The sequence below is a fragment of the Sceloporus occidentalis genome, unplaced genomic scaffold (genome assembly GCF_023333645.1).
Source record: "Sceloporus occidentalis isolate IW3139 unplaced genomic scaffold, rSceOcc1.0.p SCAF_5, whole genome shotgun sequence".
Taxonomy (NCBI): domain Eukaryota; kingdom Metazoa; phylum Chordata; class Lepidosauria; order Squamata; family Phrynosomatidae; genus Sceloporus; species Sceloporus occidentalis.
Window position 1 is genome coordinate 142,540,255 of NW_028316985.1, and position 25,221 is coordinate 142,565,475.

General features: G+C 40.2%; 1 protein-coding gene across 1 annotated transcript in view; it reads left to right on the forward strand.

Moving 5' to 3' along the window:
* IQCM (IQ motif containing M) overlaps positions 1-25,221 on the forward strand; it is a 109,415-nt gene that overhangs the window by 65,049 nt on the left and 19,145 nt on the right. The window contains exon 9 of the mRNA XM_089527236.1: positions 8,903-9,061. Within this exon, the coding sequence (XP_089383362.1) occupies positions 8,903-9,061 (159 nt within the window). The remainder of the gene's footprint in view (positions 1-8,902; positions 9,062-25,221) is intronic.

Genomic DNA, 25,221 nt, shown 5'->3' on the forward strand with positions numbered 1-25,221 from the left:
GACAGAGAAAAAATGGTTATGAAATATGGATGGCTCAGTAATAAGTCTGGAAGGACTAACTAGTTAGGTTCCAGTTTAAAAAGGGTTGAAAATAATCTCTGCTATACAATGAACTCTCTAGATGTTTCCAAGTGTATGCGGTGGCCATGCTAGTCTACAAAAATCAAAGTGTTCTGAAACAAAGTTTACAAAGTCAGGACTAAATTACTGGTCAGTCCCTTTACTAGTAGTGTTCTAACCTTTAGTTAAAAGTATGCATGCTTTTTAAGATGCTATTATGGGTAAGAGTTACATGCATCCAAGAAAGTCTCCCTAGAAAGTGGCCAATGGAATACCAGTTTTAAAATAGGGATTCAGTGTGGATCCAGGAATTTACATGACAGTTAGCTTAATGTCTTGTCCTAGCAAACTGAGGAAAACACTATTAAAATGAATTAAAATGGCTTCTAAAGTACATTCTCACTATTTTTTTTAAAAAAATATAAGAGTGTCCAATAGACACTGTTTACTTGGACTTTCAAAAGGCTTTTGACAATGTACCTCACCAAAAATGGGTAAGAAAACTTAAAAATCATGATAGGATAAGAAGAAAGGTACTCATGTGTATTAGTACCAGTGAGCTGACAGTAGGAATGAATAGACAGTTTTCACTGTGGTGAGATATAAACAGAGGGTTCCAAGAATTTTTAATGGGACTGAGACTGGTTCTTTTTAGGTTTATAAATCAACTGGAATAAAAGGTGAGCAATAAAATAATTGAATGTTGGCACACAGAAGTATGACATTGTGTAAATTGGTAATGGGACTCTGAACTACATCTAAAGCCCGAAACTCTCAGGCAAGATAGAGCAGTTTCTGGCCACTATATATAGATGTATATAAACCATATAAAATGAATGTATATTAGTGTTTTTAGATTTATTTGGCAATGTCCTACATTTTTCTTGACTGTCCTACAATCGGAGTGTCTTGTCCTCTTTGTAGTTATGACATCTGGTCACCTTATTTTGATCCCTGTTCTGAAATCATACATAGGAATTGCCAGGTAACTTTGAATAATTAATTTTAAAGCAAAAATGTCAGCATTATTTTATATAAACTTTCTTATCACTTTCTACTGCTTTCTACATTTCTTTCTACTGCCTTCTACCTTTCCTGGTATCATTGTCTTTTCTAAAGAGTCATGTCTTTTCAAGAAGTGGACAAAGTGGCTGAAGTCATCTCAGTTTTGTCATCTCAGAGAAAATTCAGGCTTGATCTGTTCTAGGACGCATTTGTTTGTCTTTTTGGCTGCCCATGGTATCCTCAGCACTGTTCTCCAGCACCACATCTCAAACCAGTGAACCTTCTTTCTGTTCACTTTCTTCACTGTCCAGCTCTCACATCTGTACATAGGGAGGGATAGGGAATGCCATGGCTTGGATGATTCCGCATGATGGGGAATGCCATGACTTGGATGATTTTGGCTTTAATGCTCAGTTGTATATCTTTCCACTTTAGAATCTTGTCTAGTTCTTTCATGGATGCCCTTCCTATTCCTAGCTTTATAAAATATGGCAAAACCTTTGACTGTGTGGATCACAAAAAAGCTATGGAATGCTCTTAAAGAAATGGAATTGCCACTACATTAATAGTCCTGAGGAGAAATCTGTGCTTAGGACAAGAAGCTGCTCTTAGAACAGAATATGGAGAAATAATCGTTCTCAATTGACAAAGGACTCAGACAAGTCTGAATCCTATAACACTATTTGTTCAACATATATCATACAAAGGGTAGGTTTAGACTCAGAAGGAGAAGGTGTGAAGATAAGAAGAACATCAACAATCTAAGATATGTAAATGACATCATAATACTAGCAGAAAAGATCATAGACTTGGTACAATTACTTAGGACAGTTAAAGAAGAAAGTGCAAAGGCAGGCTTACTGCTGAAGAAAACAAAATTAAAGAAATTTACATAAATTTAACCTAGATAACAAGGAAATTGAAATAGTTAAAGATTTCCTATACCTTAGATCAAACATTGATCAGAACAGAGACGTCAGTGAGAACCCTAAGCTGTATGAATATTGTGCTATTAAGCAATATTTGGCCATGTGTCTTTGAATACATATTGTTATATATTACAGGGAAACTATTAAAAAAAATGATGGCTTCTTCAGACAATCTTAGACAAATGTCATAATAATAACTTTAAGAATATATATTACTGTGGGTTAAATAGGTTGATCTGTGAGAGTCCAGCTTTGAACAAAAGCTATGTCTATGCAGTCATAGCTGTGGTGCACATACATTTTTGCATCTGGGGCCTGAAAAGTACTTGCCAGAGGTTTCTTTTTAAATCTTCCTTAAGCTGTAGTGAGTATACATTTCTGACAGCCTTGTGGAGACCGATTTGTGAGAATGTGCTTTTACAAAGCAATGTTTGTTTCTGCAATCCTTAGTTTATATGTCTACTATCTTTCATCTTCATCACAGTTTCTATATTATATTTTGCAGTTTGCTATATCAACCAGTTTCCTGTTTTTGCCCTCTTTCAGATAAATAATATGATATGTTTTTTCTCTTTTCCTCTATTTTTTGGCTGTGCATTCTTATATTTCAAAGTTTTATAGCTTGTAATTTTGGTAGAACTGGTACTGCTTCTAGATATTAGAATTCTGAATTATTATTTTCTCTGCCTTTTGTCAGGGTTGTTCAGCTATCATATGGCTTATTTAACCATGGCAGGCTATTCACAATTTTACTTATACCTTAAGCAATATCTTAGCTGAAACAGCGCAATATGAACACTGAAAAACTGTGATTGGCAATATTGATTAAAGTATTAATACATTGCTACTATTATTTTAAGAGGTATTAAAATACTACTTTTATTTTAAGAAGTTCTCTAAAATCAAGTCACCCAGATTCATCATATGCCTTTGTTTAGAAAAATTAAGAACCAGACACTATTCCTGTAGTGCTACTGTCTGAACAAATGTATCTAGATGGACTCTTCAAAAGGTTTTGCGAAGTGAGGCAATAATTTGTAACAGTACATAGCTAGCATGTATCCTACCATCAAAAACTGATTTGATGACGCTCATCTACCTTCTGCAATTTAGCAAAAACTTCTAAGTACTTCACCAAACTACAGATTCCAGGATTCCATGTAATGGAGTTATGGCAATGAAAGCTGTATCAAAGTGTTATACCTGTATCACATAAGGATGGTTGAATATATATTTCTCCTAACCTGCATCTGTAACATAGATGTGTGAGTATACTTACAAAACTTCAGTTGTATAGTGTTCAACATACAAGCTCTGGAAAATCATTCTCAGCATTCCTTCTGTACCAGGGCAGGGTGGGATTGTGCAGCCTGTGGGTCACATGCAGCTCTCGAAGAATATCATGTGGTCCCTGACCTCCCAGTCAAACTTTTTCCTGAAAAATCCTTTGTTGGCTGAAAATATCCTGCAGTTTCCCTAATAACGCTGCCCCTGCCCCTGAAACAGCTAAAAATGGCATCTAAAAATAGAACCTAGCAATGTAACTTCTGGTTGCTGATGATCCTGACAGTGAAGCTCACTGAGGGTGAGGAGATGCTGAAGATAGGGAAAGACAGTAGCTAGAGGAAGTCTCCTTGAATTGGAGGCTCTGTGTCTGGAAATGCATATCATTTCCTGCTGCAGAATCAAGGAACTTCTTGTCTTGCCTATAATTTCCCCAAAGGAACAAAGACAGACTTCTCATTGTTTTCTCCCTGTGGAGCAACCCCACCAGTCATTTCCCATCCCATATCTCCTGTATTTGCTATCTCTTTTCTTTCCTACGCTGTTGAGAGCATCTACATATATCAGTTGATGTATCTATGTAAGCATGTGTCCATATGCAGTTTGAGACATTTTGTTGTATTATACACATCAAAGCAGCCAGTGTGAATGTCGGATTAGGACCTTGGAAGACCAGAGTTCAAATCCCTGCTCAGTCATGGAAACCCCTATGTGACCTCAGTGATCACAGTCTCCCCGCCTTAAGAGAAGGCAATAGTGAACCTCTTCTGAATAAATCTTGTCAAGAAAAATTTGTGACAGAGTTGCCATAAACTGGAGTCAAGTTGAAGAGACATAACAATAATAACACATTATCCAGCAAAAAGTGTTGTGTGCAGTGCTCCATTTAGGGCTGCACTGCAACATTTCAGAAAGAAGGCTTCCATAGTTTAGTGCCTCTGCTCAAATTCTTGTCCAACACCTAATCATTATTCATATGTGGGCATGTTAAAACTGCATGTGAAAACCAAAAAATAAATATTTTCTTGTCTCATTATTTTGTGGCATATTTGATAGTCAGTGTTAATGGAAACTTAAAAATAAAAAACAACCCTCCCTCTCCCTCCCAACAATCTTTTTGAGGTTATTTGAGGACTTTTGGATGGAGTAATTATCATTTAACAATTTGTTCCTAAATTTTCAAACTTATGTAAAGAAAAAGAGAGTGGGAAACTTTTATTCCTTTGGAATATTTATTATGACCTGTTAAGGCAATACCAAGACCTGCACTTGCAGTTTACTGGACAATGCTTCAGTTATTCAAGCAATCCAAATTGCTGGATTCTGACAGAATCTTAGAAATGGTTAAAATGGTTTTAGGAAAAGGGGGGGAATTGTTAGCTCTTGCATAACATGTTCACATATTGCTGTACCATCCCTTCCCTTCTGTTACAAAATCAGAAAGGGGATTATATTTTGGCAGAAGAAAAGGGATGTATGACTTGCCTTCCCAAACCAGTAGTTCTAGCTTCTTTTTATTTATTTCCCCAAATTACAAACTCTTGTTGACCTTGTTTGATTTTTTTTTTCAGTTTCACCTTTCATCTGTTAGAATCTTGACCTTTTGAATCTTCATTAATGAGCTTATAGTTATATTCCTGTTTAAGGAGAAAACATTGTATCTAAGCAACAGATGCTCCATTAATTTAAGAAGAAAGACAGCCTATTTTGACTCCCCTTTTCTTGGTATACAAGCACAACATTTTTCACTTTGATGAATGAATTGCCATGTTTATAATTTTTTTATTACTAATGAACAGAAGTGTTCTATAAAAATGACATGACAAAAATGTGAGACGTTCACTTATTTCATGGTGAAGAAAATGAAGTGTCTTGCTGAAATGGTTTGGGTGATAATAACATTCAGAGTTTACATTTAGGAGTTCTAGAAATTAGTTTGACAACTAGTTGTGGCCAAAATGTTGGGTGCTGAATTCAAATGTAGTGCAGTTTTATTCAGCCTTCCCTATCCTTGAGATACTCCAGATGTGTTGGACTACAGCTCTGAAAAGCCATGGTGACTGGAAAAGAGGAGGAGGGATGTCTGAGAATGATGTTTCAATCTGACATGCCCAGAGAGCATGAAATTAGGGTATGCTGATTCAATTAGAACAAGAAGGATATGAGTTAGAATGGATATGTCAGAAGACCATATTTATCCATTTTTTAAAATTTGATGACATAAAAGAGAAATATAAGGATACACTCAGTGAATAAAATCATCCAATATATTACAATAATAAAATCAATATTATGATAACTTTTTTTCTTAAGGATCTTGGCCAAATCCACAAGATTTGTCTTCCTTATTGTGAAAGTTTATTATCAAAATAACTGACCAGATACTAAGATGGGATTGAGATGGCCTTACAGTTTGCAACACTGTATTTATTAATTCCATAGCTGGATCCACAAATTCAATATTTACAGATTTTAAAAAGAGAGTGGAGTGACAGTGGCCCCAAGTCCCATCTCAGAAAGGCAGCCCTGAAGGATACCATGGTCGATGCTATTGAAAGCTGATGAGAGATTCAGAAGGACTAACAGGGACACACTTCCCCTGTCCAGCTCCCTGAGTAGATCATCTAAAGGTGACCAAAGCTGTCTGTCCCATAGCCAGGTCTGAAGCCAGATTGAAATGGATCTAGATAATCCATTTAATCCAGAAACCTCTAGAGCTGGGAAGCCACCACTCACTCCAGAACCGTGGCCAAGAATGGAATATTAGAGACTGGCCAATAGTTATCCAGGATGGTGGGATCCAAGGAGGATCCAGGAGTGGCCTCACCACAGTTCCCTTTAGGCAGCATGGAAATCTGCCTTGCTGCAATGAGGTATTCACCACTCTCTTCACTCTCTCATTTTAGGACAAGCAGGTGCCAAGATTACATTCCAGGACCTGTATCAACTATAGCATCCAAGTCAGAGCGAATCCAAGCAATTTTGTCTGCAAAGTGTCTTGCAAATTGTTCACAGCGAGCTGCTGAGGAGGATGGAATTAACATTAGTTCTTAATTAATATTATTAATATTATCAATTAATTAATATTTAATTAAAACCTGTCCACAGCCTGAAGAAGTTTAGTATACTGGTATTTTAATTTTGGTCCTTACCTACTGCCAAGTTGTGCAGGTTTGGCCTAGATTGTTGCCCATGACAATTGCAATCATCTGCCATCTACAGTGAAGCAAGCATGCCTATTCATTTCAACATGCTCATCTCAATCAACCACTTCATATGAAACAACTCTTCCCATTATGCCTCTCACAGTTACTAAGCAACTCTCTGTGAGTCCAAAGTTTTGTGTGGAGCAAAGCTATCCTTCTAATAGGAAATTGGTCACCATAAATTTCTGGCCTTCTTGGGTAACAGAAGGGTCAGAAATCACAATGACAAAATGTTCTTTCCATTTTATTCAATGATAGTGATCTTCAAATATCTGAAGTATGATATGCAGAAGAATGAGTGGATTTGGTTTCTGTTAATTCAGAGAACAGGACTAAATTCAATGGGTAGATCTTATAGGGAAGTAGACATTATGAGAAATTGCCTACAGGTAAGAGCTATTCAACAATGGAAAGGGCCACTTAAGGAAATGATGGGGTATCCTTTAGTGGAGAGCAAAGGCTGGGCAGCACTGTATTAGGGATGTGTCGCCAGTGTGGTATAGTGGTTTGTGTGTTTGACTACAGCTCTGGAAAACATGGTCTGATTCCATGCTCAGCCATGAAACCAACTGGGTGACTTTGACAAGTCACAGTCATCCTCAGGGGAAGGCAATGGTAAATCTCCTTTGAACAAATCTTGCCAAGAAAACCCCATGATAGGTTCGCCTTAGGGTCACCATAAGTCAGAAACAACTTTCAGGCACACAACAACAGTTACACACCACATTGCAAATCCTGCAGTCTCTCTCTCTCTCTGTACTGAACTAGATAACCACTGGGATGCATTCCAAATTGATGATTTCATATGACTTCTACATTTGACCCATTTTTCACCCATGACAACTTGTTGTGAATGAAAACAAGGGGGCATTGGTTGCAGAGTTTAAACCACATATTCTGGGCACAGATATTTCTCAGCCTCCTGATTTGAGCTCTAAGGATTACAATAGCTGCAGGAAGACAGTAAGCCTTATTACTCTATAAAATTTACCCATTTCCTACCAGAGCCAACCTAACTTTTGTTTGTTTCCCTTACAACATCACAAACTTGATTTCCTTTCTCTTTTATCTGAATGTATACCTATCAGTAATATTATTGTTTTTTATTTGTGCATTTTGCAATTATGTTTTTGGTTATTACAGTTGATAAGTCTTGCTTTAAGGTTAATTGTGACCTGTTTGAGCAGCTCTTTAGCAGGAAAAATGTGATTAAAATATATATTTTCCCACTAGAAATGCAAGTTTGGTGTCATCAGGGTTGGAGTAGAATTCAAGGACTAGGCTCTAACTTATAGAGGTTTCTGTCTTTTGCCCAGTAAACCCAGTCTAGCATTGTTGCCATGCTGTGTATAATATACAGGTAGGATTGAAACAGTATGTTCTGTTTGTCAAATACAGATCTTGGAAAAGTAACTTTTTTGGGCTACAACTAACAGAACCCACCTAGAAAGGAGATTCTAGGAATTACAATGAACAGAATAACTTCTCCAAGCTTTGCTCAAGTACAGTAATTGAGCAACAGCCTTCTCATACTGTTGTTTCCTTGTAGCTTGTGCTCAATGTTGTGTTGTGTCTTCAATCTGGAATAGCAATGTGAAGAATTTTTTTGCAATTTTTAAACTTCTCAATGAGACAGGATGGCTTGATGGACTGAGACACCCTGTCAGGAAATCAACAACCCCTGTGAGATTTCATGCCTCCTGCATGAAAGTGAGACAACCCACCCTTATTTTTGTCAGGGTTTCTGCAATTTGTGCAAAATGTCTCTGCCTAAAACCAATCTCCTTTTCCTTTGTGAAGCAAAGCGCACGCTCACAAACACACACACACACACACACACACACACACACACACACATACACAGAGCACAAAAGAGTGGATTAATTCATCAAAAAGGGAGAAACAATCTATCCAAGCCTAATTTTTAAAATTCCATGCAAGAGTGTAGCAGGAATCATAGTTTTGCAAAAGGTTCTTATTCTTCTTTTGCATGATGAGAATGAGATGAGCAAGGCCCTAGTCTGAAAGTCCCATGTAGCCATTGCAGATAGAAGCCATTGTTTGTTTTCCATGAATATGACTTATCCCCTTTGAAGTTATTTAAGGTAATAGCTATTCTGATAAGAAAATCAAAGAAAACCAAAGTCCTATCTAGTTGAGTATTCATTCCCACAGTGGCCAACCTGATGCTTATAGGAAGCCCACAAGTAGGACATGAGTGCAATTGTGCCCATCCCTGCTGCTTGTGTTCCTCAGGGTCTGATATACAAAGGAACTCTTGTCAATGGTACTGGAAAAAATATCCATCATGACTAGTGGGGATGTATAACTCACCTTATTGCATGAGCTCCATAAATTAATTAAACATTGAATACTTAAAGGTTGTTTGTCACAGAGCAGCTCCTTTGTCTTTTTTAGACTCTGATTTGAAGTTAGTAAACATCAATAAGATGCAAGCGGTTGAAATGGCCTTCATGTTGTACCCTCCTCGTGGTCTCAAACTAGTAACTGCAGCTGTTGCTAGATCAACCTGGCTGAAACCAATCGTTGATGGGGAAGATGCTGCCACATATTTAAGTAAGTTGTTATTGTTATCTTTTAACAAAATCTGAGTATCAAAATATGTTTTAGGTTGTTCCCCCCCCCCCCCATGCTTAAGGAGTATTGATTACACATTTCCCTGTACATCTGTGTTTACATCTGCATGGTAATTATAAATTGATACAATCTGTTTAGTGATACTTAGTATTTTTCTCAGGCATTTCTACAAAATCTCTTCCCAGAGGCTTAATATAAAGTCATTTCTCAGATTTGTTTATTTGTCAAAATCTGTGGATGCTCAAGTCCCATTAAATATAATGACATAGCAAAATGCTGTCCCTTATTAAAAAAATGGAAAATCAAGGTTTGATATTTTAAATTTATACTTTTTTGGAACATTTTCAAACCATGGATGCTTGAATCTGTGTATAAAAATCAATGTATAAGAAGGGCCGACTGTAAGGCCTTTTACTGCACCAATCATGAAAAGCTATGGAATACACTCAGACACGTGGGAGTGCCAATACACTTGACAGTTCTGCTGAGAAATCTGTACTCAAGACCAGAGGCCACTGTCAGAACAGAATATAGAGAAACAGAATGGTTCCCAACAGGCAAAGTAGTTAGGCTGCATATTTTCACTATACTTGTTCAACTTGTATGCATACAAAAATCAGGGCTAGACACAGAAGAAGGAGGAGTGAAGATAGAAGGAAGGATTACCAACAATCTAAGACATGTGGGCAACACAATATTAATAGCGGAAAACATCGATGACTTGGAACAATTACGAAGGAAGATCAAGGAAGAAAGTGCAAAGGCAGGCTTGCTGCCAAACGTAAAGAAAACAAAAAATAATGACCATGGAGGACCTACATAAATTTGAATTAGAGAATGAAGAAATTGTAATAGTCAAGTATTTCTTGTATCTGGGATCAAACATCACCCAGAACGGAGACTGCAGTCAAGAGATAAGAAGAACAGTAGGAATGGAAAGGGCATCCATGAACGAGAGAGAGAAGATCCTAAAGAATAAAGATATACAATAGGGCACTAAAGTCACAATCATCCAAGCCATAGTATTCCCAATCACTGTGTATGGATGAGAGAGCTGCACTGTGAAAAAAGCAGATAAAAAGACAATCAATTGATTTGAGATGTGGTGTTGGAGAAGAAGGATACTGAAAGACAAACCAATGGGTCTGTAAGTGAATCACGCCAGAAATATCCCTAGAGGCCAAAATGATTAAATTGAGGCTATTGTACTTTGAACACATCATGAGAAAGCATGACTCATTGGTAAAGACAATAATGCTGGGAAAGAATGAGAGGTAGACCACACACTAAATGACTAAACTCGCTTAGGGAGGACATAATCATGAGTCTTCAGAAAATGAGCAGAGCAGTGGAGGATAGGGAGACATGGAGATATCTCACTGACAGGGTCACCATGCATCAAAGTCAATTCAAGGGCAGTTAATAACAACAAGCTAAACTAGCTATACATATCAGTACACTAAACAGAATGTCAGATCTCACAAAGTATATTCAGAATGTGACACTAACCAGATCAAACAAATGAAATGGCAAACACAAAATACATAGCATAAATACAGTGTATGCAAGCATAATGTTGTAATAAGCATGGACAGAATGAGGATTTTTATATCTTTTACCCTGAGTAGCCATGTTGGACTTAACAAACCAGTCAAGAGGCTGAAGACTTAAACAATTCAGCACTTGTGAACATGTAACATTCTATAACTATCACTGTCAATGTCAGATTACCTGAAATTCAGCTCTGACATTGACTAGGTCACAACACAGCCTTGCAGGAGACACTGAGCTTGGACTCTCCTGGTTGCAAGAGAAACTAAAGCCTGCTTTAACTCATGAAAACTGAAGGTGTTTTAGTGTGTGTGTGTGTGTGTGTGTGTATTGGCATTGCTGTACACATCTTAAAAACTGGACTAGTTTGAATGGTTTCCCTCATTGACTAGAACACATTAAAGCAGCGTTTGCATGCTTTTGAAATATATACATTTATTTAAGCACACTGTTTAATAATGTGCCTATTCTATCTGGACATGTCTCTGTCCATCCATCAATGTAAGGATTTCAGAGCACTAACTTTTTCTGCCCCATGGACAGTTCAGCATGTGTGGACTAAATCAAACTTGTCAGATTGGGTTTCTCATACATTTCTACTCAATGGATAGAGAGATATTACCACTATTGTAACTAGCAGTTTGCATACAAGCCTTAGCTTATCAATAATAAGAATAAAATTCCTGATTCTTGTGCAATATGAATTAGTGGTATAAGACATATTTGGTGAATTGTTTATGTATTTGTATGCTGTTTCCTGACCTCCAGATAGCATCTTATATGAAATTGAATGAATGTAAAATAATAACGATGCAACTAATAACAAAAGAAAATCAAAAGCAGCAGCCAAGATCTGAGTTGGTTCTGACAGTACGTCAGGCAGTGATGTGAGGGAATTCTCCTGACACACTTGCATGACCAATCTCTGGCCTGTGGAGGAGGTGCCTGGAGCTGTGCCCAGAAACTGTCTAGCTGACACTGCACACCCTGGAGAAAGATTTTGAGCAAGGAGGTACTGGAGCTCTCCTTGCACAACATCCAAAAGAAGTACTTACTCAGGAGCAAACACTGATAAAAAAACATGAGATCAAGAGCTGCATCCACACTGCAAAAATGTTGACACCACTTTAACTGTCATGACTCAATGCTATGGAATTTGTAGGGGCACCAGAGCTCTCTGACAGAGAAAGGTAAATGTCTCACAAAACTACAGTTCCCAGAATTCCATAGCATTGAGCCATGGCTGTTAAAGTAGTGTCAAAGTAGACTATTTCTGCAGTGCAGATGCAACCAAGGAGATGCCCCCCAATGTTTTCAGTAGGTATATGTCTTAGCAAGAATAACTGGCCAGTATAATAAATGCTTTGGTTGTATGATCATTCAGAATATTCAATGCTTTGGTTATATGATCATTCAGAATATTCAGTGCTTTGGTTATATGACCATCATAAAATTTCTTTTGGTGGGGCTGGTTTTGAAAAGTATTTGGAAAAGGCTGTTGTTTAGCTTGCAATTGTCAGGCCATTCATAACTGATAAGTAGTAGTGCCATAAAAAAATAAGCTTGAGGATTCACATTGAAAGCACACCTAAAATAAATGGGCATATTCTAGAGCCAAGAAACCACTATGAAGAAGCCCTTGTCTCACATGTTTATCAATGGCAGCTCCAGCAGTGGTAGGATTGCAGGTTTCGTCCCAAGAGTATTCCTTAGAGATCATCATGGATGGACAAAAGTGCATGGAAGTAATAACCTTGGCTTCAAATGATATAGGGCTTCAAAATGAATGCCAGTACAGTGGATTTGGGGATATACCAGATGTTCAGGTAGCTGAATGACAATAGTGCCACCTAATTTGAATAGCCAACTTCTGTTAACAGCCTGATAGCAGCAGTGACTGGAACGATGAAGATACTAAACTTTGTTCAAAAGCAGCCTTCCCCAGCTTCTGAGACTGTTGTCTATCCTGGATGTTTATGTGGTGGTGGTCAGAAATGCATGTTGTGGTACTTCCCTATTATTTCCATTTTCATAGTTTCAGGCAACTAAATGCTGAAGAAACGAATGCCTACAACATGCCTTCCTTCTATATTCAGTATTCCCCTCTTTTCCTCGCCATTAATGCTAATGTTGCAGCCATAGGACTGGCAATAAAGGCATTCCTTTGCAAATGAAATATTAGATTGCTAGAGAAAAAAGTACAAAGTGAGCCAGTCCTTGTCTTTGCAGTCATCTCTCCCTAGACTTTAATTCTGCAAATAAAAAAGGCCAACTGAGATTTAAATTTATATTGAGACAATATTGGAACCAACTTTCTGCCTTTATTATTGCTTTGTTATTACCAAATTCCTACTGATAGGCTGATACAAAAATAAGTAAACAAACTGATTATTGTGAAAATAACTTCATATCTCACTTGAGTCATTAAGTTCACCCACACTGCATTCCATTAATTTAATGTCTTTATTTTCTTTCATAAGAATGATGATCTGTAACTGCTACCAGATTTGTTATAGTACAGAATAGATTAAACCTGGGGGGAGACAGGTATTATATTGTTATTCATGCAGCTAATTCATGGGGAAATGCCAGCTGCATTATCTAAACAAAGAATGCTGCCCCACAATTTAAAATTATACCATTATAAAATGAATTTTATTTTGTAAAATAAAGAAATTTCTCATTAGTGATATTGCTTAATCTAATAATTATTCAATTCAGGATGCAAGTTTGATACATTTTGTATTGCGAAGCATGAGCAGTTTACTCATGATAGTTCTACACTGGTTCCAACTTTAATTCTTAATGTGGAAGCCAGACATTCTGCAAAAACCATGACCAGTATTCTATATCAGCTGCTTAGTTAATTATACTTAACTAAGTAGCTGATGCAGAATCCTGCCATAGATAGTTTACTTTGGGGTGAAACAAACTGGCCAAATGAAGTGGCTTCTGGTTGCTTTGGAGGTGGGGCATTTAGATGACACACACCTCCAAAGCGGCCTGAAGCTGAGCTCCAGTCCTTAGGTGGTAGTGAGGGTTAACGTCACAGTGTCACATTCATGACTATGTAGTGATCATTATCTAGATTTACTCATCTGTAACTGTTCTGTATTCATGATCACTACTTAGAACCATAGAATCATAGAATAACAGCGTTATTGCCACGATCCTAATTCTCTCCCCCAGCCTACTCTACCAAGCATCAGCTGCATGGAGAGAAGGTCCATTCTACTGGTAATCAGGGCATGTGTGAATGATATTTCCATCATATTTAGGAGGGTTAAGCCATGGGAGTTATGACTGGGCATATTCTATAAATCCTAGAGCTATATGGAAAGAAGCTGACGTCTCTTCCCACCTTCCATTTTCTTCAAAGTAACCACATGTACAGCAGTAGCAGCATCTACTATAACAAGGGCAGTGGTCACATATTGGTCCAATCAGGGGAAACCCATTCTAAAATGATTGATGGGGGATGCTCTCCTGCTTGCAGCACAAACTGCCCTCAATCTGGGATAAGGAACTGCCCCAGCTAGGTAAGAAAGTTTGGGGATTCCTGTGGAGATTAAGGGAAGGATTCAGGCTCATTTACTGTTCCAACATCATTAAGAGTCCTGGTACGTATGAGCTGGATTTAGAATTTGCATGGAATTAAGGTAGATGGGCTCTGATTATTATTTTATTTTATTTTTGAAGAATAGCTTCTGATGCCAATCCTACTATAAAACTGAACTGGTATTTGTAATTTATCACTGTTTGCTGGTTCTCCCTAGCTAATCCTTGATAAATTTAGGTGTAACATGCAACCAATGTTTGGAGATTTGTCTTTGTCTCTCTCCGTATGTTTCTTTGTGTTTTTCACTTATGGCAAATCTCTTGAAGGTTTTTTTGTTTTGCTTTGTTTTGCTATTGAAGGATATTTCTGTGCAAAATTAAACAAAAACAAACAAAACAAAAAGCAACAACCTCTCATATATTTTTAGTAAAATGCAAAGTTTCTATGCAAAAATATTGCTTTTTGTGTAAAACCTACCATAAACGGGGGGAAAGGTTCTGCTCTTTTTGCCAGAAGTGCTGGCCTTTTTGCTGTTGCTCAAGGCAAAAGCACTAATTGTTTCAGTGACATTTGATTATTTCATTTAGTATCAATTTAAAATGTGGCACCTACATTGATTTTAATCAGTTTAAATTATTGTGAATCTTTTTTTTTTTTTTAAATAAAATCTGGCACTATGCTCTCTGCAAGGTTCAGACATCATTTTGGGAGTCTTCAGTACAAATTTGCAACACAGCTGTTCTTACAAATTCTATTATACTGCTCATGCTCAGTATGTATTTATTGGTAGATGTACCAGTATGCTGTGAGTATATGCAGTGGATCTTTATTTAGGACCTGTAAGACCAGTAGCATTAGTTCCCAGTGTCCCTGAGATCAGTGTCCCTGACAATTTTGATCTTTGACTTTCTGATCAATGGTTCTTTTCTTCTGCCTTTGCACAAGGAATTCTCCGCACACACACACACACACACACTACAAGACCCATAAGCACATTGTCTCTGTTCTATAGAACAGCCTAGGCCTGTATTTCAAGAGCATTGCTTATTCTAACACAGCTTCAGATTAGTACCGGCATGTCTTGTAGAATGTGGATATTTGGTATATTGATGCAGGGATGTAAGTTTCTATAAATAGCTTCAAGCATCATTTCACATCAGTTTTTTTCCTTCTTGGTAAGTGAAGTTGTAGCCAAGACAAATCCCTGTAAACTTTACTCTTCAACCTACTGTTTTTGCACATTGGTTCACTGCAGTTTTGGACCAAACAGAGGCTAGAGTTCCACAGATCTTCAGAAAACATTTGGAACTTTAGTAGGGGATTCCTGTCCTATGACTGGTTCCAGTTTGCTCTTAGAGGTTTGCACTGACAAATTATGGTGATGAACGTTCTTCTCTCAAGTAGGTTCTGAACCTTTGCTTCTTTTTTCCTACCCTGGAACTTATCCCTAGTGGACTATTGCTGCCACAGTCTGAGGACAGGAAGATTTTCTTCATGGGATTCCCCCCCACCCCATGACTGGATATTGTATCTTTGTGAGTTACAGTGGTTACTAAACTAGTTGACAAGAGAATTGCAGCAGTTGCCTTGAAAAGAGATTAGTCTATTATAGAAAGTATTTTTTTGTGGCAGAACAACTTATCTTCCTGTAAACATTTTTTGAAGGATAGCCCTGGAAATTTATTGTAGGTTATACTATTAATGCACAGAAAATACTGACATAAGTCACAACAGACTTTGGTTTTAGATTCTGTTTTGGTGACTTCTGCAAACTTAGAATAGTCATACATTGAACAATAACTGGACATTTACAGATTTGTGTGTGTGTCCGTGAGTGTGTGTGAGCTTTCAAATCGCTTGTCAATTTATGGCAACCCCATGAATTTCCCAGGTTTTCATAGGCAAGGAATACTCAAAAGTGGTTTTGACCATTCCTTCCTCTGAAATATAACCTACAACATCCAGTAATCATTGGTGGTCTCCCATCCAAGCACAAACTAGGCTGACCCTGCTTAGCTTTCAAGATCAGATGAGATTTGGTGCCTTTAGGGTGTTATATTTTCTATTAACTTCACCACAATCCCATTTACCTGGGAGTGAACCTCATTTGAATCAGTGGGACTTATTTCTTGGTTGAATGTACAGGATTGTGATCTTTAGAGAACATGTAATCTAATAACATTCCTGGAGCCTTGGTAGCACAGTGGGGCTCCATGTTGACTCAACCTTCTATCTTTTCATAGGTTGGTAAAATGAGTACCCAGCTTGTTCGGGGTAATTGGCTAACACATTGTAAAATGCTTAGAGAGTGCTATAAAGCGGTATAAAAATGTAAGTGCTATGGCTATTGCTGTTGCTGTTTCTAAAATTCAAGTCTCATTCTGGAATCAGACATTACAAGAGCTTTGTGGCATTCACTAAATTGGAAGCCTGTGTTTTTCCCCCCCCCCTCTCTTTTCTTTTCTTCCTTGCAACATATAGAATGAAACAGATGAAGTGGATCATCTGTGAATTAAATCTAGTGTTACCTTTCCATGCAGGGAATGCTCCTCCCATTTGTGAAAATGACTAAGATCTAGAGGAAAACTCTTTATTTTAAGAATAACACACACACACACACACACACACACACACACCAATTTTCTTTTTCCCCCTGAGGCCCTCCACAGAATATCCCATACTGATGTGGATGGTTCCACATTAGTTTAGAACAGATTTTTGGGAGGACATTGGGATAGAAGAAGAAGGTGGGATGGATCAAAATGTCTTCACCATTTTTTCCATATGAAATACAGCGGACCCTTGTTATCCGCGGGAGATCAGTTCTGGACCTCCCCCATGGATATCAAAATCCATGGGTGCGCACTGCCATTGGGGACAAAACAGGCTTTTCATTCATGGATACACAAATCCACAGAAGGCAAATCCATGTATGAAGAGGGCCCACTGTATTCTGAGAACTGCGCTCTATTCATGTGAATTCTAGATCTAGTTCTGTGGGTTTCCCTCACCCTTTCTCACTTAATTGGTCACCACTTGTGAGGGATGTAATACTAAAAGTTTTGAGGAGAAGGATGAGAAACAGCATAATGCTGTTGCTTTAATGGTAGCCTCTAAAATCTTTTACATTAGTATGTACATTGCATTAGTCTATTACGTTAGTATGTGTCAGAATTACATTTTTTTATTATGGTGATGAATGGAATTAGTTTGTACTCTGTGTTCACAATGTCATATAAGGTTGTATCTCTGTATAATTGTTTTTTTAAAATTGCAATATGTGAAACTTTCCACATGTGTACTATGTGGATTAATTAAACCCTAGTGTTTCCAGAAATGGGCTACTACTAACTTTCTCTCTAAACTGTAAAAACCATGCTTTAGCTACATACTAGGTGTGTAAATTGTTAATTATTTATTTCTTGAATGCATGAATAAATTATTTCAGACATTACCTCCTATGAAAGTTGCTGTGGATTTTTTTTACATTTTTTTTAAACTACAGGATTTTTGGTGGAAAAAATGGGTTGTACAAAACATTGTTTGGGTGCAAAAATCATTATATATTGGGTTTTTTGGTGAGGGAGCAAAAAAAAAAAAATCACAACCCCAAATGTGAAAAATCTCATGATAGTTAACCATTTTATCCCTTTGTTATCAAGCAGAAACATAATTCTTCACCAAGGCCCTGTACACACTGGCCTGAAAGGCCAGCATGGGGACAGAGTCGAGGCATAGCATCCTCATGATGCATGCTCGACTCCACCTCCCAAGGTGCCCTGATACCACATGCCCCTCCACATGGTGCGCGGTATCATGACACACCTTTGGCGCTGCGTCCATACAACGCAGAGCCAAAGAAACACCATATAGCCATGGCAACGCAGCTATGGCGTCCTTTCCAGGGTGCAAAAAGAAGCCACTTTTTGCGGCTTCTTTTTGCACCCTCGAAAGTTCGGATCAGGGCCATGAAGTGAGGTTGCTATGGTCCCAATCTGGCTTGAAAAGGTTTCTTCTGGAAAGAAGCACCAAACTATTTTAACAATTTTCTTCCTGATGTGAGAAAGCATTTGATAACCACACACTGTTCAAAAATATATTAACAATTTAGGGCTTGTTCTACATAAAATTCACACATGGCTGTTTTGCTCAAAAAGGAACAATTTCTGCACAGAGAGATAAGTATGTTCTACAGAGAAAATAAAATTTCTTTGCAGAAAATAATATTATTTGTGTAGAAAATGTCATTTTCTGTGATATCTACAATGTGCTATTTTTGCATTTTCAACAGAGAACACAGCATTTTCTGCATGGGGGATAATATTTCTGTGTGGAAATATTGTTTTATGTGCAGCAAATGCTGTTGTAAATGTGAAATGACTAAGAGTGAATTTTGCATAGAATATGTTCAGAATTGCAAAAATTCTCATCAGTCAAAGATTCTTCTTGTCAGGGTTTCTCAACCCCAGAAAAAGAGATTTTTCAACCATTTCTCCAAAATTCTCTTTCAAAAATTATTTTTACCTCTGCTGTCAAGGACAAGAAGAACTGGGAATGTTCTTCACTTTTCTGCTATAGATTTCTTGTTTCTGAGAGAAACTGCCCAAGACATTCTATAATGTCAATGCATGGTTTTACAGATAGAAGTACATTCTAGTAAAATATTAAATGCTCCAGTGCCTGACTTTCTTGCTTCAGACTGACTGGTAGAGACAAATATTGATCATTTTGCTGGGAAGGAGAGATGAAATTACTGTTAGAATAAGATTAGAAAAATAATTGAGCTATTTTTCTCTAAATGAATTATATATCATAACTAGATGTTAAATAGCCTTCCTCCTAAGTCAAATGGATCTTTTAAAAAGTCTGGCAAAAACAACTATGTTAGAAATCCCGTGCCCAACAGTACGTTTTTATTAAAATAAATATATCTTTAAAGAAGAAGCTTTTTTCATTTTGAATTTGGGCAGACAGAGAATTGTGAGCTCTTTACCTGGAGATGCTTAATGTATGTTACTTTGGAGGGATGTTTGTGGTTACTTTAAAGGGGGCTGCTAAAATGGATCCCTGGAACGGAATGGAATCTGTGAATGTATTTATTGCACCTCAGACATAGGAGGCACCAACCGCCGAGATCTAGTCCAGTTTGACATATAATAATAATAATATTAATAATAATTTTTATTTTTCTATTTCCCACCTCTCCCTGTGGATCGAGGCAAGATCCCATCAATGTCAGCAATACAGTTTACAAAATACACAACAGATTAAAACATCATTGTATAACCACAATATACAGTAAAATACAATACAATACTAGTCAATGCTAGTCAACCAGCAGTGTTACAGTAGGGGAAACAATGCGTCTGATTCATCTGTTCTTCCATATAATCAAATTGGGGTGGGAATCTTCAACTATAGCAGGTCGGGTGGATATGCCCACTGGAAGAGATTCATCTTTAATGCCTTCTTAAAGGCTTCTAATGATGTAATAAGACGGCTCTCTTCTGGCAAGTTGTTCCATAATTTTGGGACCATGGCTGTAAATGCTTTTTGGGAAGTTGTGACCAGTCTGGTTTTTTTGTATTCCAGCAATTTCTTCCCTGAGGTTCTGAGTGTGTGGGGCGGATTGTGTAGGGAGGAAATGATGTCTGTAAACAGGTCAGGGAGTGAGGTCATTCAGTTTGCTTCTGAGTAAACGTTGTTGTTGTTGTTGTTGTTGTTGTTGTTGTTATCATATTTATTTGTACCCGGCTCTTTTCCAAGGGACTCAGAGCAGCTGGACAGCATTAAAAACAGTACAATTAAAAATATTTTTAAAAATATTTTAAAAAAGGAATTACATTATTACAGTATTAAAACAGATAGTTATTAAAAGAATAAAACATATTTAAAAAAAGATAAAACTATATATGGAGAAAAAATGTATCAAATTTTTAAAATAGTCCAACATCCCAGCCTGTCCTTGGAGCAATTCCTTAAACGCCTGTGTGAACAAGTAGATCTTCACCTGCTGGTGGAAGGCCATCAAGGAGGGAGCCATTCTGATCTCCCTGGGCAGGTGTTCCAGAGTCCAGAGTCATTGAGAAGGCCCTCTCTGTGTTTGTGATGGTGCTGGGACAGAGAGAAGGGCTTCTCCAGAGGATCTCAGAGTCCGGTCCGGTTCATACCAGGAGAAACGGCCTGCCAAATAGTGTGGACCTGAGCCACGTAGAACATGGAAAAGAATGAATTGTAAATCTTGAAGTGATATCCCTACACTCAAGGACAATGAGGCTCCTCACTGTAATATACTGCCCTTTTAAGTGCTATGTTGTAAACCCTCCAGCAGGCTTATTGAGGGAGCAGGGATGAACAGCAGCAAGGTAGCCCATAGGGGTTAGGGGATGGATGTGCTCACACCATTTTTGTTTTTAAAGGACTGGATAGTGAAAGAGGTAGTTCTCATCTTCCTCAGGATACTTCTAGAGATCAAGGTCCAAATGCATGGGGAAGAAAGAAGGTTGCAGTTGCAGCTGCACCTACCATGCCCTTGTCTGAGCTCCATGTTTTTTTTTAAGGAAGGAGGAAGAGGAAGATAAAGGTACAATTGGAGGCTGAGAGAGTATGACTGGCACAAGGTCTCTCAGTGGGTTTCATGACTGAGCTGGGAATCCAACCCTGGTCTCCAGAGTCATATAGTCTAGCACTCAAACGCCACACTGACTTTTCTCATTTTTCTAGCAATTGTCAATCTCACTGCCATTATTAAACATAGAATCACTCTCTAATATTTAATTTCATTTGATGCCTTTAAAGAAGATGTTATATTTAATAAGTATAGTTCTGGGTCCATTGGAAACTGAATTTTGAATGTGTTTTGCATCTGCTTATGAATTATGGCCCAGTACTTGATCTTGATGCAAGACATGTAGTACAGTGAACCTGTATTTATCTGGGATCTTCAACATTTATTGTCCTTTAGATCAGGGGTAGGCAACCTTTTTGAGCCGGGGGCCGGGTTGCTGTCCCTCAGGCGACTGGGGGGCCGAAGCCGGGGGGTGGAGCTTTGACCCTCTGGGGCGGGGCCACGTGCCAGGGGTGGATCTTCCACCCTCCGGGGCGGGGCCACGTGCCGGGGGTGGAGCTTCCACCCTCCGGGGCGGGGCTGTGTGTTGGGGGGTGGGGCTTCCACCCTCCAGGGGCGGGGCCGCATGCCGGGGGTGGAGCTTCCACCCTCCGGGGGCCAGGCCTCCCCATTTTTGCTGGCCCCTGACGGGGCCCCAGGCCCCGTCATAGACCGGCAAAAAAGCTGGGGGGGCCTGCAAGCGCTGGAGGACCCCCTGGAGGGCCCCAGCGAAGGCACCGGGCCTCCCAGAGGCCCCCTGCCGCCCTGGGAGCCCTCCTGGAAGGCCCCAGAGACAGCAGTGGGCCCCGCAGAGGCCCCCTGACGCCCTGGAAGCCCTCCTGCAGGGCCCCAGAGATGGCAGCGGGCCCCGCAGAGGCCCCCTGCCGCCCTGGGAGCCCTCCTGCAGGGCCCCAGAGACGGCAGCGGGCCCCGCAGAGGCCCCCTGCCGCCCTGGGAGCCCGCCTGGAGGGCCCCAGAGACGGCAGCGGGCCTCCCAGAGGCCCCCTGCCGCCCTGGGAGCCCTCCTGCAGGGCCCCAGAGACGGCAGCGGGCTCCGCAGAGGCCCCCTACCGCCCTGGGAGCCCTCCTGCAGGGTCACAGGGACGGCAGCGGGCCCCGCAGAGGCCCCCTGCCGCCCTGGGAGCCCTCCTGCAGGGCCCTAGAGATGGCAGCAGGCCCCGCAGAGGCCCCCTGCCGCCCTGGGAGCCCACCTGGAGGGTCCCAGAGACGGCAGCGGGCCTCCCAGAGGCCCCCTGCCGCCCTGGGAGCCCTCCTGCAGGGCCCCAGAGATGGCAGCGGGCTCCACAGAGGCCCCCTACCGCCCTGGGAGCCCTCCTGCAGGGCCCCAGGGACGGCAGCGGGCCCCGCAGAGGCCCCCTGCTGCCCTGGGAGCCCTCCTTCAGGGCCCCAGATACGGCAGCGGGCCCCGCAGAGGCCCCCCTGCCGCCCTGGGAGCCCACCTGGAGGGTCCCAGAGATGGCAGCGGGCCTCCCAGAGGCCCCCTGCCGCCCTGGGAGCCCTCCTGCAGGGCCCCAGAGACGGCAGCGGGCCCCGCAGAGGCCCCCTGCCGCCCTGGGAGCCCAACTGGAGGGCCCCAGGGACGGCAGCGGGCTCCGCAGAGGCCCCCTGCCGCCCTGGGAGCCCACCTGGAGGGCCCCAGAGACGGCAGTGGGCCTCCTAGAGGCCCGCCACCGCTGCCGCCGCTGCTGCAGCAGCCGCTCTGGGCGCCGCCATTTTGGGTGAAAAAATGGCGGCACCCATAGCCCCAGAGGCCGCTATGGGCACCGCCATTTTTTTCCCCAAAATGGCGGCTAAGTCTCGCACGACCTCGCCGCCATTTTGCCGCCCAAAATGGCGGCGCCCAGAGCAGGGAAAAGCTGTGATGGGCGGCCGTGGCGGCAGCGGCAGCGGCGGCAACAGCAGCCGGGGCTGGTAGCCAGGCCTTCGTGGGCCGCATCCGGCCCGCGGGCCGGAGGTTGCCGACCCCTCCTTTAGATTGTATATCTTTTTTAGTTTTAAAGGCGTGTAATATCATCCATTTGTTATCTTCATAAAGTTTTCTTTGAGATCCCGAGGTGCTGTAAAACTGTTCATTTTCTTCCACGCCTTTTGCCAATCGTTCAAAGGGACTGGATGTTTTACATCTTGTGCCCATCTTGTCATATATTCTTTAATTGGTTCTTTTTCCATTTCTCTGCTCAGAATATGTTGGTGTGGTTCTGAGGGATTGTGACCTTTGAGTTCCTGACTGGCTTCTCACTTCCTCAGCTGCTGTACCTCTGAAGGCTAGGGATTTGTGTGTGTAGGATCTAGTCAGAAGCCCAGGTAGCTGGTGTTCAGTCTGCCAATGACGAGGCTGTAAAAAAAGATTCTTCAGAAACAGAGCACACCTTTGGGCTGTTGGCTGTGCTGCAAGTCTTGCTATTTTTGAGCTGCCTCTTTTAAATATACTTCAGGGTCCGAGTATAGCTTTGTGTGTGCCTTCAAGTCATTTCCAACATATGGTGACCCTAAGGTGGATCTATCATGGGGTTTTCTGGGGCTGAGAGTGTGTGACTCACCCAAGGTCAGTCAGTGGGTTTCTATGGCTGAGCAAGATTCAAAGCTGGTTGCCCAGTCCTAGTCCAAGACTGAAACCACTACACCATACTAGCACTTGGATGGCTAGTTGATTATGGCTAAACACTGACAGTAGGTACCCCTCTGACCCACACATCAATCTCTGAATCAGTATGACTGTCAAATTGTGCTTTCACTAGTTATGCTGTAGAATTACATTAGGCTCTCGCTTTCAGATTTTTAATCTTGTTTCTGTAATGCATGCCAGTTGTGATTGTTGCAATCACATACATAAAACTGTAGGAGTGGGTAATACCCATTTATACAGCTAGGCTCTGATCCAGAAAATGTTGGCAGAAATTAAAGCAAGCCATTCAGGATAGTTGTGTCGAGGACAGATGGCTTTAGGTCAAGCATGTGTACAGTTTTAGGACATGATTTTGGTAATTGTCTTAATATTTTCTGAAGAGTCAGCCAACTTGTTGAGTGGATTTCTGGTTATATTGCAAAACTACCTTTTGAAAACATTTCAGATGCTTTTGCATTTTACAAAATTCCATGGACATATTTCTACTCTCTACAACATATATCCTCTGTGAAACAGAGCTGAAATGAGTTTGTAGAGAAAAGAAACTCAGATAATTTCCCTAATTCAAATTTCCCTGCAAATGTATGAATAATTTTCTTGCCTTGTTCCCATATATACATATTTCAGCAATATATGGGATTTTTAGGAAAATAAAATGTATTTAACTATTAAATACTATAAATCTAAAACTATAAAACTGGCATGTTAATATTAAAGACTTTAACAGTGAGATTCAGCCCACCTCCCCCCCCCCAAAGTATCCCTCTAAGCCAAATTCTATAAAACAGGAAGCATGGAGACTAATTAATATGCATACTGCAAGTTGCAGAGTCTAGAACTCTCATGTGCATAGCCATAATATTGTTTTTTATGCATTCTATCCATTGACATTTCTTACTCTATCATATTGAAGGTCTTAACCCTAAAAAAATCACAGGTATTTATAAGGCTGTGGAAAGACAGGTAGCTTCTTTATACTGAATATTTTTAAGAATAATTGCTTAAATTACACACAGTCATCCCTCCATATTTGCGGCTTTGATATTTGCGGCTTTGATTATTCACGGATTTCATTAATATGTTCTCTCTAGGACTGTCTAGGTCCTCCAGTGCAAATCTGTGGTCAACTTTAACTAAAAGTTGCACTGAAAGACCATTTGTAGCTACTCCAGTGCCATTCTATGGTCAGTGTATGTTGGACATTGACCACAGAGTTGCACTGGAGGACCTAGAGATTCCTAGAAAGGTGTCCTCTCAGGTAAAAACAGCGTTTTTGTTGTTTGTGGTTTTTCCATATTCAAGGGGGTCTTGTTCCCCTAACCCTAGAGAATATGGAGGGACAACTGTGTGTGTGTGTGTGTGTGTGTGTGTGTGTGTGTATAACAATGTACATTAGATTCCCAGATTCCTTATTTCTACTCTTTGGTAAAACAGAAGTCTGAATACATGAAGAGCAATGCAATGATTTAGGCAAGTCTGGAAATCAAAAATAAGTTGGAGAAAAGCGGTGTGTCTTCAACATGACTTTGTAAGACCGCAGCATCTCAAGGACATGCTATCTTATCTGATTTTGGAACCCAAGGATGGTCTTGTCTGTCTAGTACCTGGATAAGAAACCACTAGGGAATTGTAAGGATTCCATGTAGGGCCAAGAAAAAAAAAATCCTGCCTAAATCCTTGAAAGCTTCCAGTCAAAACTGACAACAATGGGTTATATAGAGCAGTAGTTTATCTCATGACAGAGCAGCTTATGTTACTTTCTCTTCATATTACTG